The sequence below is a fragment of the Vicugna pacos genome, chromosome 26, assembly GCF_048564905.1.
Source record: "Vicugna pacos chromosome 26, VicPac4, whole genome shotgun sequence".
Classification (NCBI taxonomy): Eukaryota; Metazoa; Chordata; class Mammalia; order Artiodactyla; family Camelidae; genus Vicugna; species Vicugna pacos.
This window is the reverse complement of record NC_133012.1, coordinates 5,175,798-5,194,630: the sequence shown is the minus strand read 5'-3', so window position 1 is coordinate 5,194,630 and position 18,833 is coordinate 5,175,798. Positions and strand designations below refer to the sequence as shown.

The 18,833-nt window shown below is 33.7% G+C and overlaps 1 protein-coding gene across 4 annotated transcripts in view; it reads left to right on the top strand.

The window, feature by feature from the left end:
- LOC102545366 (disintegrin and metalloproteinase domain-containing protein 32) overlaps positions 1-18,833 on the top strand; it is a 78,643-nt gene that overhangs the window by 12,463 nt on the left and 47,347 nt on the right. For 2 of the 4 annotated variants that reach the window (XM_072950248.1, XM_072950247.1), the window contains 6 exons: positions 770-846; positions 2,138-2,312; positions 6,850-6,918; positions 10,155-10,226; positions 10,435-10,601; positions 13,906-13,987. In XM_072950248.1, coding sequence (XP_072806349.1) covers positions 770-846; positions 2,138-2,312; positions 6,850-6,918; positions 10,155-10,226; positions 10,435-10,601; positions 13,906-13,987 — 642 coding nt within the window. The remainder of the gene's footprint in view (positions 1-769; positions 847-2,137; positions 2,313-6,849; positions 6,919-10,154; positions 10,227-10,434; positions 10,602-13,905; positions 13,988-18,833) is intronic. The other 2 variants (XM_072950250.1, XM_072950249.1) reach the window with 1 other exon arrangement.

The following is an 18,833-nucleotide window of genomic DNA, read 5'->3' as shown; positions in this document are numbered from 1 at the left end:
TTCTTTGAAAGGAAAATGTATTATATAGTTTTTAAGTATAGTATTCTACCTATATTAGGTTAACATTCTGTTCAAATCTTCTGTAGATTCTGAATGCTAGATTTATCAGTTACCGACAGTAACGTATGCTTAAAAATCTTTTAGTATGATTATCTATTTCTTTATTTTATTATTCTTAAAATTTTGGCTTTATATATTTTGAAGCTATGTTATTACAAATATGGAATATTTGTATCTTGCTGGTTAATTGAAACTCTTAATCATTATGAAATGTCCCTCTTTATGTCTAGTAATGCTTTTTGCCTTAAAGCCTACATTTCCTGTATTAGTATAGTTTCAGAATCATCCTTTTGGTTTGTGTTGGTGTGGTATATCTTTTTCTAGCTCTTCAATCTTTCTGTGCCCTTAAATTTTAGATGTTTCTTTTTAGCAGAATATCAGATTTTAAAGAAAATCTAGAGTCACAATCTTCATCTTTTAATTGATGAACTAAATTTATACACGGGAAAATAATTTTACCTAAAAAATGGGAAAACATTTTGGAAGCAGGGTGTAAAATAATAATTCCAAGTATTGATCTGACAGGAGTACTTTACTATAGTGAAAGTGGCAAATATGGGGAGACTTTTTTCTGAATGTCACCTTATTCATACTGTTATAAACTGTACAGCCTGTGAAAAATATTTAGAAAGTTCTATTAAGTATAAAGAGAAATCATTAGAAAGTTTTGTCATTTCCTAGGTAACCACTTTACTTTTTTTCCCCCTAGACTCAATGCTACTACCAAGGATATATTGAAGGATATCTGAATTCTGTTGTCGCACTTAGCACATGCTCTGGACTGAGGTTATGTATTTTTGTTGTTGATGTGCAAACACCACAGTTACGATATTTGGCTGTAGTGAATTTGTTAGTTTATACAAATATGGAGCTGGAAGAGGATTCTCATGTGGAGATTCTTCAGTGGTATCTTCGTCTGAACATGTTTCTTCTCTTATTTCTTCTCACTTTCCCCACTGACCAGAGACATGTCTGACTTCCTTGAAGGTTTAGATTTCCTGGTGAACTTGCTCCACGTCTTGTTTTTTCTTTACTACAGAAATGACAATTAAATGTGTTTGACTACAACAAGTTGGAGGAGCTAAGTTTAGGGTAGCTTATCTTTTCAACAAGTAGAATATTTTTGATATCTACCATGTACCACCTACTGGTCTAGTGTCTGGAGATGTAAAGATAAATAAACAAAGCATGCCTTGTCACAAGGAAAATCATCTTCAGAGAGAGGAAGCAACTTCTATATAAATACATATTATTATAGCACATACATTTTTTCTAGTAATATCACTATCTTAAACTCTGTAGAATTATAGGGTTTCCTCCTTAGTGCTTGGAGAGGTTTCCATCTGCCAGGAAATTCTTCACCTTCATTTTGTAGTGTTGGATCTTTGTTTCACAAACAAATGTTTCTCAGTGCTTTTTACATGGAATTCTGAAATTTGGTTTTTTAGGGACTATCACTTGAACTGTTACTTGTATTCATGGAAGAATATCATGGAAGAATAGTTATAAAAGCTGTTTATTCTTTAAAACCTTGCTTTTAATTTCTTACTGGACTATGTACATAAAAGTAATAAATGACCTTTTTATAATTTCTGCTAAATTTTATTTTATGAATAAAATTTCTCATTACGTATCCTTTTGTTATACAAGCAATGTAATCATTTTTCAAAATCAGTGCCAACCAGAGAGAAATTTGTCCAGATTTCTGTTTGGTATTGCTTTCATTAAATCACTGGCTTGAAGGGCAGGGGACTGACTTGATCTCAGGAATGCTGTATACTTGCACACCTGGCAACTGATTACATAATTCTGTTGCATTTATAACTATAAAGAAAATTAAACAGACAGTTTGTGGATTGGGGAAGATACTTTTTTGTCTCTTCAAAGTCACCTCCAAAGCATGAAGAGTTTGGGTTAAAATACTGAGCTCAAAAATATTCTATATTTTTCTTCTCCTACTCTTCCCACCCCTTCTCTTCTCTTTCTCCCTCTTCCTCCTTCTTTATTTGGAATTCTGTCAGAGTTTTATAATATAGACCTGATTAAAAGCACTTAAATTTTATCCTTAATTCTACAGAGGAATTTTGCAATTTGAAAATGTTTCTTATGGAATTGAGCCTCTGGAATCTGCAGTTGAATTTCAGCACCTTCTTTATAAATTACAGAATGAAAATGAATTTCCATTTCTTACTGAAAATAACCAAGACACAGAACAAAACCCAATGGACTATACTGTTTTTATAAATGAAAAAGTGAGTTGTATATGCTTTATTACTCTTTCAAGGCAGCTATTGCTTTTATTTAATTTATTTTAAAAAAGAGATTTATTAACCAATAATGTAGTTGTAGCTAATACCTTTTCTGTAAGAACATTCTCACCTTTTCTTAACCTTACAATTTCCTTTGAACCATGTGTTACCTTCTCCTCCTTGCAGCAATCTATCATTTACTTTTTATGATCCACTTAATTTTTAATTTTTATTTTGTTTGTTGCATACTTATAACTTTCTAAAAATTACTGTATATTCAGTATAAACTTTAAAAACTTACTTCTTGCTTGTGCCTCTATATTCCTGGAAATTATTCAGTTAAGCCAGTATTTTATAAAGGCTGCATTTGTAACCAGGGAATCGGCATTAATTAAATTACAGATATGATTAAAATGTCATAAGCAGGATTGTCGTGCATGACCATGTAAATTGTTCACTCTGTATAACTGCGTGCTTTGGTTCTCATAAAAGTAATTATGAAAGGGAAGATTTTTGTGCCAAGTAAAAGTGGCGTGAATGTGCATAGTTTATACAAGCAGTATATGGCAGTGTTGTTCCCAATACGTGTTCTCCCTGTATTCTGTCAGTTTAAAAAAATGGACAAAAACCCTCAGAATTTAGCTAGGCATTAAAAAAAAGACTACGTTTCTCAACTTCCGTGGATTTATTCTCTTAATGTATTGTTGGAATCAGTTTGCTGATATTCTGTTAAGGAGTTTTGCATCTATGTTTGTTTATCAGTGATATTGGCCCACAACTTTCTTTTTTTGTGGTATCTTTGGTTTTCGTATCAGGTGTCGGTGGCTCATAGGATGATTTTGAGAGTGTTCCTTCCTCTGCAGTTGCTTTCAGTAGTTTCAGAAGGAGAGATATTGACTCTTTTCTAAATGTTTGGTAGAATTCACCTGTGAAGCCATCTGGTCCTGGACTTTTGATTGTTGATAGTTTTAAATTACTGATTCAATTTTAGTACTGGTAATTTGTCTGTTCATATTTTCTGTTTCTTTCTGGTTCAGTCTTGGGAGGTTGTACCTTTCTAACAATTTGTCCGTTTCTTCTAGGTTGTCCATTTTGTTGGTGTATAGTTTCTTGTAGTAGTCTCTTATGCCCCTTTGTATTCCTGTGATGTCGGTTATAACTTCTCCTCTTTCATTTCTGATTTTATTGATTTGAGCCCTCTCCCTTTTTTTCTTGATGAGTCTAGCTAAAGGTTTATCAATTTTGTTTATCTTTTCAAAGAACTAGCTCCTAGTTTCATTGATCTTTTCTGTTGTTTTTTAAGTCTCTATTTCATTTATTCCTGCTCTGATTTTATGATTTGTTTCCTTCTAGTAACTTTGTATTTTATTTGTTCTTCTTTCTCTAGTTTCTTTAGGTATGAGGTTAGTTTGTTTATTTGAGAGTTTTTGTTTCCTGAGACAAGTTTTATTGCTATAAATTTTTCATGTTAGAACTGCTTTTGCTGTGTCCCATAAATTTTGGATTGTTGTATATTCATTTTCATTTGTCTCTAGATGTGTTTTGATTTCCTCTTTGATTTCTTCAGTGATCCATTGGTTGCTTAGTAGCATGTTGTTTAGCCTCCATGTGTTGTTGTTTTTCAGTTTTTTTCTTGTAGTTGATTCCTAGTCTCATAGCATTGTGGTTGGAAAAGATGCTTGATATGATTTCAGTTTTCTTAAATGTACTGAGGCTTGTTTTATGGCCTAGCATGTGATCTATCCTGGAGAATGTTCCGTGTGCACTGGAAAACAAAGTATATTCTGCTGCTTTCGGATGGAATGCTCTATAAATATCAATTAAGTCCATTAGGTCTATTGTATTATTTAAGGCCTGTGTTTACTTACTGATTTTCTGTCTGGATGATCTGTCCATTGATGTAAGTGGGATGTTAAATTTCCCTACTAATGTGTTACTGTTGATTTCTCCTTTTATTTCTGTTAATATTTGCCTTATATTGAGGTCCTCCTATGATAGGTTCACATATATTAATAACTGTTATATCTTCTTCTTGGATGTATCCTTTAATTACTATATAGTGTCCTTCTTTGCCCCTTGTAACAGTCTTTATTTTAAAGTCAATTTTATCTGATATAAATATTGCTACTCTGGTTTTCTTTTGATTCCCACTTGTGGAATATGTTTTCCCATTCCTTCACTTTAAGTTTGTATGTGTCTCTAGATTTGAAGTGAGTCCCTTGTAGGCAGCATATATATATAGGTCTTGTTTTTGCATCCATTTGGCCTATGTCTTTTGGTTGGAGAACTTAGTCCATTTACATTTAAGGTAATTACTGATATGTATTTTCTCATTGTCACTTCTGTTCATTGTTTTGAATATGTTTTTGTAGGTCTTTTTCACCCCTGCCTTCTTTTGTTCCCTTCTCTTGTGATTTGATGACTATCTTTATGTGTTATGTTTGGATTCCTTTTTCTTTTTTGTGTGTGTATATCTATTATAGATTTTTGGTTTGTGGTCATCATGAGGTTTCTGTACAGCAGTCTACATATATGTTATTGTTTTAAGTTGCTGAAATCTTAATTTCAAATGCATTAAAAAAACTGCATTTGTTCTCTCTCCCCCTCACAATTACTGTTTTTTGTATCAATAAGGAAACATTGGCTTAAATAACACATTGGACAGATGCACTTAACAGATATGTACAGAATATTCCATTTAAAAGCAACAGGATACACATTCTTCTGAAGTGCACATGGAACATTTTCCAGGAGAGATCATGTTAGGCCACAAAACAATCTTAACAAATATAAGGAGATTAATAACGTATGAAGCATGACTTTAAGGTCAGGAATATGTCAAAGATGCCCACTCTCATCACTTTTATTCAGCCTAGAATTGGAAGTCATAGCCATAGTAATGAGGCAAGAAAAAGAAATGAAATGCATTCAGATTGGAAGGGAAGAAGTAAAATTATCAATTATCACTATTTGCAGATGACATGATATTATGTATAGAACACTAATCACTCCATAAAAAAGTGTTAGAAACTACTAAACTAATTCAGTAAATTTGCAGGATACAAAACTCATACACAGAAATCTGTTGTGTTTCTATACACCAATAAGAAATGATCTGAAAGAGAAATAAAGGAAACAATCCCATTACAATGCATCAAAAATAACTAGGAATGAATTTAACCAAGGAAGTGAAAGACCTCTTCTGTATTGAAAACTGCAAGACATTTATCAAAGAAACTGAAGAAGACCCAAATAAATGGGAGTATATTCCATGCTCATAGATTGAATCAGGATTGTTAAAATTTCCATACTACTCAGAGCAATCTACATATTCAGTGCAATCCCTATCCAAATTCCATTGGCATTTTTCAAGGAAATAAGATAATACTTAAATTTGTATGGAACCACAAACACACACCAAATAGATGAAAGAATCTTGAATAAGAAAACAAAGCTGGAGGCTTCCGACTCTCTGATTTCAAGCAATATTACTAAGCTATAGTACTTAAAATAGTATCATATTGGCATAAAAAGGGACACATAGATCAGTGGAACAGAATTGAGAACCCAGAAATAAACCCACGCATATATGGTCAATTAATGTATGACAAAGGAACCAAGACTATTCAGTGGGAAAATGTAGACTTTTCAATAAATGATATTGGAAAAACTGGACAGGCACATGCAAAATAATAAACAGATCATTATTTTACACCATACACAAAAATTCACTCAAAATGGATTAAAGACTCGAATGTAAGACCTGAAATCATAAAATTCTTAGAAGAAAACAAATATAGTAACTCGAAAATATATATGCACTTCTGTGTTCATTGAACCATTATTTACAAGAGCCAAAATATGGAAGCAATCTAACTATTTGCTGATGGATGAATGGATACATAAATTGTTATATACATATATATGTATATACAGAGTGGAATAATATTCAGCCTTAAAAAAGAAGAGAATCCTGACATTTGTGGCAATATGGATGAACCTTGAGGACATTATACTAGTGAAATAAGCCAGACACAGAAAGACAAATACTGCAACTACTCACTTTTATGTGAAATCTAAAACAGTCAGACCCATAGATACAGAGAGTACAGTGGTGTTTGCCCGGGGCTGCAGACAGAGAAATCGGGAAATGCTGGTCAAAGAGTATAAAGTTTGAACTTTGCAAGATGAATAAATTCTGGAGATTTAATAAATACCAATGTGACTATTGTTAAAAGTATTGTGTTGTAAACTTGAAGTTTTCTGAGAGCGTTGGTCTTAGGTGTTCTCACCACACACATACACACACACACAGAGAAAAAAATGGTAGCTATATGAGAGTGGATATGTTAATTAGCTTGATTGTAGCAGTTACTTCACATTGTATACGTATATCAAAACAGCAAGTCTTATAACTTAAATGTATATACATTTACTTTTCAACTATGCCTCAATAAAGGTGGAAAAATATTTTAAAAGTTCAGAATAAACAATTTGTAAAAGTGTTTAAGTTTTTAAATGCTGTTATTCTTTTTTCTAGCCAGAATCAACTGTTTCAGATTTAATTCCTCTTTATTTAGAAATGCATATCGTGGTGGACAAAGTTTTGGTATGTGTTTTGCTTTTTCTTTGGTTTTAAACATTTGATATGAATGTATGTTTATCCTTGGCTAGAAAGAAACTTAAAGATTCCAATCTTCTTACTTGCATGTCGTAGAAAAGTGGAGAAATTTTCCATCTGAAAAACCAAATATTCATAATTACATGAGTTCTATCCAAAATGTTTTATTTGAACTCTTTACATAACAAACCTGCATATAGAATTGATTTTTTTTTTTTGGCTGACACTTAATATCTTTAGGGCCTCTCTCAATCCATAAACATTTCTAATGGTGATTTTTTTAAGTGAAATTCTTTAAGCTTTTAATTCTTGTTTTAGGGTACTTGAAGAGCAGCATGTAGTCTAGAGAATGTTTTGCCCTGTAAAGTATTTGTTGGCACTAAAATGATGAAAGCCTGACTATTTGTGACAACTGCTTACATTAAAGTGTCAAGATTTTTTTAAAGTGGTTTTTAATGGTGCAACTGTTTGAGTCTCATCTAAATGCACCTCTAGATCCCTGATTCCCACAAACAGTTTGAGGACCTCTGAACTTTAGACCCTTGAGGTGATAACTTATTTTATACTCAATCAGGTTTGGTTTTATTTCTTCTATATTTCAGAGATTTGAGAAAACAGGGATAAAAATGTACTGTCCGGGTTTTGTTCTGAAGATAAGCATTTGATTGTCACATCTGTGGAATACCACAGAGGATATGACTCATCCTTTGTTACCAGTTCTGCTAGGATTGCAGAACTTGTCAGGAAGCCAGAGCTGGGGGTCAGAGACAGGAGAGATTTGGAGGCGGCTATTAAAACACTTGATTTATTAGAGTGTTAGGGAAAAGGGGCAAAGGGAAGATTTAATAGAAGTTGAGATATTTGTAGTAAAGATGACTAAATTTCCAGGGAATATTTTGGATTATGAAAATTATTTTGTTTCGGGATTATGTTGCAAATTTTGAGAGTTGTTTTAAAAGCTTCTTGTCCTAACTGCCAGATTTGCCAGCCGTATAATGCTGATTACACATCTCTTTTTTATGTTCTTATACATATTTACATGTTCTTTAATAAATCAGACATTGAGCCAGCTATGACATCTGTGTTACTAGGTGTTGGGCATGTAAAAAAATGTAATGATACTGTCTTCAATCACTTCACAAATTTTAACTCCACAGTTTTAGCCTAGTGAATTCAGTGCCAGATTGAGGGAAGCTTATGGTACTATAAAAACTCAGTGCTTTAGTGGAGAAGGACATGGAGATACACAGCTGTAACTTGGCGTACTCTAAGAGCACGTACGTAGGTGTTTTAAAATGTAGGTTTTGTTATTATTTAGGTATGCTGACCACAGATCAGGAGATGACTGCTATAGGAAAGATAGCTTGTTATTCCCAGTTCCCAGGGGAAAGGGCATACACGTCATGCCCTGTGGGGAAGCACCCGAGTAGGGCAGGAGACAGAGGGAGAGATGCGAAAACATGGCGGGGGCCTTTATTGTGGTTTCCATGGGAAGGGAACAGCAAGGCCAGGTGAACAGGTTTAGGATTGGCTAGTTTGCAAAATTGTAGTGGGTTTTGGGGAATAGAGGTTGTTTCAAGTTGTTTGGTACCTTGCCCTTGGATGATTAAGGCAGGGGAATTGGAGTGTGAGAACCTGATAGGAGATGGTTGGGGATTGTGTTCTGGTTTGGTTAGTTTGGGCAGTGGGGAGAGGGTGGGGCCAGGTGAGAGTTAGCATGAGAGATTTCTTTGCAAGGACACATGAAAATACAAGAGACTCTTCTTTTCAGATAACTCCAAGTTTAGTATGATTAATACACAGGGTTGAAGAAGGAAAAGGAAAAGGAATGAATTGAAGCATTGAGATAATATTTGGATTTTATCCTAAACGTCATAGAGAGTCAATGAAAGAGTTTAAGCAGGGTAGAGACATGTTCATGTTTTCATCTTAGAATCATTTTTGTATTAGTGTATGAACTGGAATGCTTGTGGGAAATTGGAGAAAGAGAAAGCATTTAAGAGACTATTCCAGTAATCAAGGTGGAATTTTATAAATTAATAGTGTTAGGAATAGACAGAAAATGGCAATTTTGAAAGTTACTAATGAGGCTTAATTAGAAGAACTTGTGAATTGATTTGATTGATTCATTCATTTAATAAATTTATTAAGCATCACCTGCCATCCAGGTGCTTAATAAATTTATTGTTCTGTTTACTGGGGATAGAGCAGTGCCCAAACAGAAAAAGTTTTGCTATCATGGAACATGTAGTATAAAAAATGTGGGAGGTCATAGATGATAATACCATTCACTAAAGTAGTGGAGGTCTCAGTGGGAGCATATTTTTGAGGGAGGATAATGAGTGTAGTTTTGAATGTGTTTAATTTGATGGTCCTGTGGAATATCCAAGGGATAGTGTACTTTAGAGATTTATTTTATAGATATGGAATTTGACATTGGCACATCCCTCAGAGCTTATTCAGATTTCAGGTTATATATACACTCATCTGTGTGTGTGTGTGTGTGTGTGTGTGTGTGTGTGTTTGTGTCTGTGGTTTCGTGTGATAGTAGTCTTTCACAGCCACCAGTGATCAAGGCACTCAACAGTACCAGCACCACAACACTCTTTTGTTATCCGTCAACATCACACCCATTCCTCCCCTCTTCTGTACACTTCTTAACCTCTGGCAATCACTGATCAATTCTCCATCTCTATGATTTCAGGAATATTGTGTAAATGTTATCATGTAGTATGTATATTTGAGATATTTTTATACTGAGTATAGTTTTTGTGAGGTTTATCCAAGCTGTTCCATGTATCAACAGTTCAGTTACTTTTTATTACTGAATAGCATTCCATGGCATGAGTGTACCACAGTTTGTTTAACCTGTTAACCATTGAAGGACATATGTTTCCAGTCATGTATGGGTCTTTGTGAGCATCATTTTTTATTTCTTTGGGATAAATGCCCAGAGGTGCAATTGCTAGGTCATATAGTATGTCCATTATTTGATTTGAAAGAAGCTGCCCAAGTATTTTCCAGAGTGGCCATATGGTTTTACATGCCCACCAGCATGTATGAGTGATCTAATTTATATTCATTTTTTATTTGTTGTTGTCTTATTTTGAAGTGTTCTAAAGAACCCCAAAGCAGCCTCAACCTCAGAGAGTAGATGGAGAGTAAATCTCAAACATATTAGGTGACAAATTATATTTAAATTTTAAATTAATTCTGTTTTTCAGTATGATTTCCTGGGCTCTGATAGCATGATAGTAACAAATAAAGTCATCGAAATTATTGGCCTTGTAAATTCGGTAAGTATTTTCCTTATACTAGTTAGGAAAATTTAGGAAAATTCAGTTTTGAAATTATAATTTGCATTAACTTGACATGTCATTTCTGAATAATTAAGTTATCCATATAAATTGAGTGTGGATTTGTCAAAACATTGAATTAATTTCTTGGTTGTTATAAAATAACATAAAAATTAATTTTTTGTGTCTTTATCTCTTCTGTTTTTAGATGTTTGTCCAATTTAAAATTACTATTGTGCTGTCATCTTTGGAGTTGTGGTCAGATAAAAATAAGATCTCTACAGTTGGTGAGGCAGATGAATTATTGCATAGATTTTTAGAATGGAAAAAGTCCTATCTTACCCTAAGACCTCATGATATTGCGTATCTATTCATGTAAGAATAATGTTTCAATCTTCCTCAAAATCAAAGATGTATGATACTGATGGAGCTGAAAGGAGGGAATAGTTCATTTCTGACTTTTCACACTTTGCTTATTCAGTATGCACTCATTCAGGCCTCATTCTCTCTTTCTGGTTGTCAGGCAATAAAAAAGATTGCTAAAATTTATTTCTATGCTTATCAACATTTACTGATGAGGAGATTGATATTTCAAGAGGTTAAACCAACGCAGGACTCCTGGTTGTAGTGGTGTGTTTAGGTTTTGAGCCCACAATCTTGATCAGTACATAAAAAGATGGGATTTATCTTTTGAAGCTTGTATTTTTGTTACAGGTTTTGATCAAAGGCTTGGTAAAGTAGGTTAAAATATTATATCCTAGTGAACTTTCTGCATTATTTTTAAATGTTGGTTTTCTAATGATCAATCATAAGTATATATTTATAATTTTATTCATATAAAATTTATTAGCAGTTATAATCAGCAAATGGCTTTCAATAAATCTGTATATACATATTTTAAGTTGGCATGATAATATTTCCTTTTTCATGTGTGTAAAATTAATCTTTTCCCCACACCTCTACCAACAATGTGTTGCTTCTGTTTTCATTTTTGCCACTCTGATGGGTATAAATTGATGTTAATATTTTTTAATTTGTTTCTTCTAAAAACTCATATATTTGAGCATCTTTTCATGTTTGTTGATCATTTGGATCTATCCTTCTGAAATTCCTTTTTCATGGTATTTGACCACTTCTTTGTAATTTATAAGGGCTTATTGAGTGTTTAGATATTAGTCCTTTATTTATGTATATCAAAAGATACCTTTTCTAGGTCTACAATTTTTCTATAGATATTAAAAATCTTTTTTTGCCACATGAAATCTTTTGTGTTTATAGGGCCAAATTTGTTAATCTTTTCTTTTTTTACTTCTGGATTTCCTGTTTGATAAAGGTCTCTCCCAGCCCTAAATATTAGTCTATAGCTTTTTAAAAAAGAATAAATATTATTACTTTTTATAAATAAAATTTTAATACATCTTAGTTTAATTTTTATATAGTACAAAAGAGAAATAAAATTTTATTTTCTGCCGGATGAATAGGCAGTTTTGCCATAAATTTACCAGTTTTGGCAAACATTTGTCAAGTCCCACAAAAAAAAAAATCTTGAAATATTTAGAGAGATTAAATTAAATCTATATATTGATTTGTTATTTGTAGACTTTTTGGTGATAGCCATTCTTACAGGTGTGAGGTGATAGCTCGTGGTTTTGATTTGCATTTCCCTGATGACTAGTGATATTGAGCATCTTTTCATGTGTCCCTTGGCTATGTATGTCTTCTTTGGAAAAATGTCTTTTCAGGTCTTTTGCCCAATTTTAATGAGGTTATTTGTTTTTTTAGTGTTGAGTTGTATGCGTTCTTTGTATATTTTGGGTATTAATCCCTTATAAGATGTATCATTTGCAAATATCTTCTCTTGTTCAAAATAGGTTGTTTTTTGATCTTATTGACATTTTCCTTCACTGTGCAAAGCATTTTAGTTTGATATAGTCCCATTTGTTTATTTTTGCTTTTGTTTCCCTTGCCTGAGGAGACAGATATAAAAAATATTGCTAAGACCAATATCAAAGAGCAAGTTTCTTATGTCTTATTTGAGAAGTTTTAAGATTTCAGGTCTTAAACGTTTAATTCCTGAATCCATTTTGAGGCTTTTTTGAATATGGTGTGAAAAATTGGTCCACTTTTAATCTTTCTCATGTGGCTGTCCAGTTGTCCGATCTGGTCCTGGACATTTGTTTGTTGGGAGTTCTCTTGTTACTGATTCAATTTCAGTACTGGTAGTTGGTCAGTTCATGTTCTCTGTTTCTTCCTGATTCGATCTTGGGAGAATATACATTTCTAGGAGTTTGTCCATTTCTTCTAGGTTGTTTATTTTCTTGGGATATAGTTTTCATAGTGGTCTCTTATAATCCTTTGTATTTCTGTTGTGTCAATTGTAACTTCTCCTTTTTCTTTTCTGATTTTATTGATTTGGGCTCTTTTTTTTCTTGAGTCTGGCTAGGTTTATCAATTTTGAAAAACCATTGAACACTCATAGTGACTAAATCATAACAGAGCAGAACAAAATAAAACGAAACCCTGACAATGCCACCTGCTGGAGAGTATGCAGAACAACTCCTCTGTATTGCTGGTGGGAATGCAAAAATGGTTGCCCATTTCCTATGAAGTTAAACTTACCTTATGACCTGGCAGTCCTACTCTGAGGTATTTACCCAAGTGAAATAAAAACCTGTTAAAAAAAACTGGCTTTGATATGCATTTCCCTGGTGATTAGTGATGTTGAGCATCTTTTCATGTGTTCCCTGGCTGTCTGTATGTCTGGCAACCACCATTCAACTCTTTGCTTTTATGAGTTGGATGGACTAGTTTAGGTTGCACACGTGAGACCATACAGTACTTGCCTTTTTAGCTCTGGCTTATTTTACTTAGCATAAGATCATCCAGGTTTATCCATGTTGCAAATGGCAGAATTTCCTTCTTTCTTGAGGCTGAGTGATGTTCCACTGCATATGTACATCACATCTTCTTTGTCCATTCATCTGTCAGTGGACATTTCAAAAGTCGGCCTCTTGGGCATCGTCTCACGTGGCTAGGGGCGCTCACTATGCTCTCACCTTCGCCCTACGTGCCTTGGGAGGAATCATGACTGAAGGCCTCTCTCTCAGCACTGAGCTGCGCTACCTTGAGGGTAGCACATGAGTAAAGTGCAACTGTTCTTACCTTCTTTAACGTGTCTTTTTTGGATTTTTTTTTTTTTTTTGCTTCAGTGTGATATGAGACCTTTCCTTGGACTCTTGGGCCACAAAGATACTCTCATCTGTGGGTGGTTGTCAGAATTGTTTCTGTGGGGAGATGCGGGCTAAAAAACTCCTATTCTGCCATCTTGCTGATGTCACTGCACAAGACTAATGCCAGCACATTATCTCCACTTATTTATAGTTTATAGGAGGAAAAAACAATGAGAGTGAGAGAGCAAGAGTGAAAGAGAGACTCAAAATGCGGTATAACAAAAAGGCCAAATTAAAGAGTACTAACTGAATTAGAAGTAGGAAGGCAGATTTAATTTAATTAAGACTATTTTACAAATTTGAAACAATTAAGAACATATGGAAAGACTGTACTTAAGTTTGCCTCAGACTAGAATTTTGTGAACTGCAGACAGACAAATTATTAGCAGGAATTATCACTTGTGAATTGTTTGTCAGAATTAATTATAATTGTATACTTATTTATTTAGCTATCGAGATTATCCAGATTATATGGGAGCAACGTTTCCTGGAAAAATGTGTGTTACCCATTATTCTGCAGGAATTGCTTTGGTATGTAATTTCTTAATTTTATTATTTGAAAAAAGTGTACATTTAAAAATTATCCAACAATACAGCATATAGTTTATACAGTTTACATTTATATTTACACTTAGAGATTGCATTTATTTTCCATTACTGTTAAAATTTTGAAGTATGTAGAAGGAAGAGTTTTATGAAGCACAAGTGTCTTATTGCAATTATTTTGAGGTTAAAGTGGAATAAAAATATCACAAATACACATGCATTCCTTAATATATAGAATAGTGCATTATGAAAAATCTGTAAAGGTATTTCTATAACCCAAATAGAGTTTTGCTTATAGATATAAAATTGAAGAAATAGTCTTACAGATGAAATAGCTTCAAAATGAAAACAATCAACCAAAAAGTATGATAAAAATCCTTTAAAATGCTTCAAATCTCTGAATATAGTATTTAAAAGAAACTTTTATGTCTATTTTAAATATTTATAGTTCTTATGCATATTTTATATATAAATTAATTATTGATACAATTAGAGGCATCACTGAAAGGTGAAGGAATTCATTCAGCCTTTTCCCCACCTATTCATTCTTTTTAAAATAAGTTTAAGTACTATATATGCATCTTTAAATTACTAAGTCATTTATGTTATTCATGTCCATTTCTTAAAGAACATATAGAAGCCTATTAGGAAACTCATATGTTCTGGAATCTTCCGAGGGATGAAGCGATGATCACTGTTAACATTTTGATAGATATGTATCTTCTTCTTCGAGTTTTTAATCTGTTACTGTGGCTCCCCCTGTATGTTTTTGCAAAAATGGGATTTGCAATACATACTTTTATTTCTGATACTCTTTTAATTATTTTTATTACAGAATTTATTTATGCATGCATATATATGTAAACTATCTTATGTATAGATATAAAAAGCAAAAATTGATGGTAAAACTCTCTTCTTTATTTCTTTCATGTAGTCCCATTTAAGAATTTATAATTTCTATTTAAATTCTCTGGTAGTTAAGTTTATTTATTTAGAATATAAACACTCTTACTACTACTTTGATTAATACACTTTAGACAGCATTGGTAATATTATCTTTGACATATTTAACCCAATCTCTCTATTTGTCATATATTTTTATATTTTATTATTTTACTAGTATTTATAATATTAGTAAACTATACTATACTTTAAGTATTTTATGTATGTATACATAATAGATGTAATTATATATTATATATAATATATAGTATTTAATGCACAATAGTATAATATATGGAATATTATATAGTATATTGTTATATTAATATTTTTATTTAAATTTATTATTTAAAAAATACCTGTTTACCTTAGGCAAAGTCCATTGCTTACTTGCTATGAAAAATAAGATGTAAAATAGCTGTCATATCCACTTATATCCACTTCTCATTTCCATTGTTAAGAGTTATAAAATTTGTAATTTATTCTTATAGAACTTTTGTACTTTGTCTACAGGTTGACTTAAAAATTAAATCAATAAATATTATTTTATAGTATTATGAATTTAAAAATATTAACTCTGAATCAAGAAGTAAGTATATTGTTATGCTAGTAAAGCTTTGATGGCCAAAAGAGCATCTTTTAGGCATCAGAGTCTAATGATACTTATTTTTTTTCCTGACTTCTTTTACTTCTGTGGGTGGAGCCAATCACCACAGAAAATTTAACTTCGTATTTCTTTCTTCAGAATTCTTTGCTGTTTTTCTGGTATAACTCTTTGAGTTTTTCAATTTTAAACACACACACTGAATTATTTTATTAATGAAAACACTTATGCTTTCCTTCCACATTTGATTGACAGTTTGGCTAGGTTTAGAATCTAAATATGAACATTTTGTTGTTTGATTGAATACTAAAGAATATGGAAATACAGTTCCTTGGACAAATAAGATGCTGAAGTTCTACTTACAAAATTTTATTGAGATATAAGCATTTTGAGCCTATGTCTAGCTTTGCCATGATCTAGCAAGTGAATGCCTAACATTCAACTACTAAGTACTAACAAGTAGTGCGGGGTGATAGCACCAATTTACTTCCCAAACCTACCAGATTTGGTGGGGAAGGAGTCAGAATCTGAAACTTGGGATGGAAACAATTGGTATCTACTACTCTGTCCTATAGTTTGCAGATCTGTTCCTTTGTATCATCTAATCTACTGTTTATTTCTTATAGTGTAATTTTCATTTCAGTTATTATATTCTTCAGCTCTGTTAGGTTCTGCATTGTATTTTCTCAGTTTTTGTTGAAATTGTCATTGTGTTCATCCATTCATCTCCAGAGTTTGTTGAGCATCTTGAAGATCATTTCCTTGAACTATTTATAAATTGCTTGTCTCCCTATGTTTAGTTCTTTATGAGCTATACGTCTAGATTTCTAGATCTATATGTCTGTTTTTTTGTGCCAGTACCACCCAGTTTTGATTACCGTAGCATTGTACTATTGTCTGAAGTCTGGAAGGATTATGTCTCCAACTATGTTCTTTTTCCTCAGGATTGGTCTGGCAGTTTTGGATCTTTTGCAATTCCATATAAATTTTAGAATTATTTGTTCAGGTTCTGTGAAAAATGTCCCGGGTAATTTGATAGTGATTGTATTTAATCTGTATATTTCTTTGGGTAGTATGGCCATTTTACCAATATTAATTCTTCCAACCCAAGAGCATAGGATATCTTTCAATTTCCTTAAATCATCTTCGTTTTCCTTTATCAATGCTTTATAGTTCTCAGCATATAAGTCTTTCACCTCTTTGATTAGATTTATTCCTAGATATTTTTTCAATTCAATTTTAAGTGGGATTTTTTTTCTTTCTGATATTTCATTGTTAGTATAGAGAAATGCAACAGACTTACGTATATTAATTTGTTTTGTTTTGTTTGTTTGTTTGATGAGGGGGAGGTAATTAGGTTTATTTATTTATTTCTATTTGGAAGAGGTGCTAGGGGTTGAACCCAGGACCTCGTGCATGCTAAGCATGCACTCTGCCTCTTGAGCTATACCCTACCTGCTGTATATTAATCTTGTATCCTGCTACCTTGCTGAATTCATTTATCAACTCTAGTAGTTTTTGTGTTGAGTCTCTAGGGTTTTCTGTATAGAGTATCATATCATCAGCATATAATGACAATTTTACCTCTTCCCTTCCGATTTGGATGCCTTTTATTTCTTGTCTGATTGCTGTGTCTAAGACTTCCAATAGTATGTTGAATGGAAGTGGTGAGGTGGGCATCCTTGTCTCATTCCAGAATTTAGCTGAAAAGCTTTCAGCTTTTCACTTTTGAGTATTATATTGGCTGTGGGTGTGTCATAAATGGCTTTTATTATGTTGAGATATGTTTCCTTTATACCCACTTTGGTGAGACTTTTTATCACGAATGGATGTTGAATTTTATCAAATGCTTTTTCTGCATCTGTTGAGATGATCATGTACTTAATTCCTTGGCCAGATGGGACCACCAGGTCTTTCTCTGAAGACAGGCAAAACCATGGGCTGTGCTCTCTGTTCAAGTGCACTGTAAGCAAGGTTGTTGGATGGGCTTCACAGCTTCCTGTGTGCTCTGGTTAGGTTCCCTGGTTGGGCTTTCTGAAGGCTATATTTAGCAGTGGGCCGGGCTATGAATTAGTCTTCTTGGCCAGGTGGTTTGGGGGAACCAGCTCAGCTCATGGTTTGTGGCCTTGACTCAAGGCAACTCGCACTCCCAAGTTTCCTAGTCAAACTGTGCCATGGGCTTTGCTCTGTGAACAGTCAACTCTGCCTGCCATATTCTCTGCTCAGATGTCGCTGCCCTGTGCAGACCTGCACCCCATTGACTTCCCTGGTCAGGCTGCTTCACTGTCCTGCTCTGCAGGTGAGCAAAGCTGCTAGTTGGGACTACTACTAAGGTGCTACAGGTGGGAACTTGCCAAGATCCAAACCCTGGTTACTGCAGACCCCTCCTGCCTCCTCTGTCGTGATCAGATTCCCAGTGATCAAATCCCACTCATCCTTTGTCATCCTCATGAGGCAAGACCAGAGTGGGGACTCCCAGAAGTAACCCACAATGCTGGGGGAGTGGATGTCTACCCCGGGCTGTCTTTTCCCACTCAAGGGACCATAGGCTCTGGGAAGACCTCTCTGTGTGGTGCTTCACCAGCCTTGAGGAGGAGCAATGCAGTCAGTGTACAGCTTCTCTTCCTAACCTTCTAATGAGGTCTGTCTTGGTCTCTGTGGTGCAGGGGTGCTTCAGCCTAACCTCTGTGTTCCAGGATTTTCTCAGTGGTGTCTTATCCATGAATAGTTGCTAGTTGTTCTTCTTGTGAGGGGGAGTGAAGTTTGGAAAAACCTATATTGCCATCTTGGTGACATCACTCTTGTTGCAATTTAATTCTTATTATGGACCTGAGACAGTGAGGGGTAGTGAGACAGCTACCCCAGGTGTTGTCACTAAAAGTGTCACTTTTTAAAATGTAGGGGCTCTTTCATTGTTTAGAGGGAGGCTTACTCTACTGGCAAGGCAAGTCCATGTCACTTCAGTTGTTCCCATCCCAAGTTTCAGATTCTGACTCCTTCCCCACGAAATCTGGTAGGTTTGAGAATTAAATTGGTGCTATCACCCCGCACTACTTGTTAGTAGTTGGTAGTTGAATGTTAGGCATTCACTTGCTAAATCATGGCAAAGCTAGACACAGGCTCAATATGTTTATATCTCAGTAAAATTTCATAAGTAGAGTTTCAGCTTCTTACTTGTCCAAGGAACTGTATTTCCATATTCTTAAGTATTCAGTCAAACAATAAAATGTTCATATTTAGAAAAAATATTATTCTTACCACTCTTCACTGAGTTGTCTTTTATTT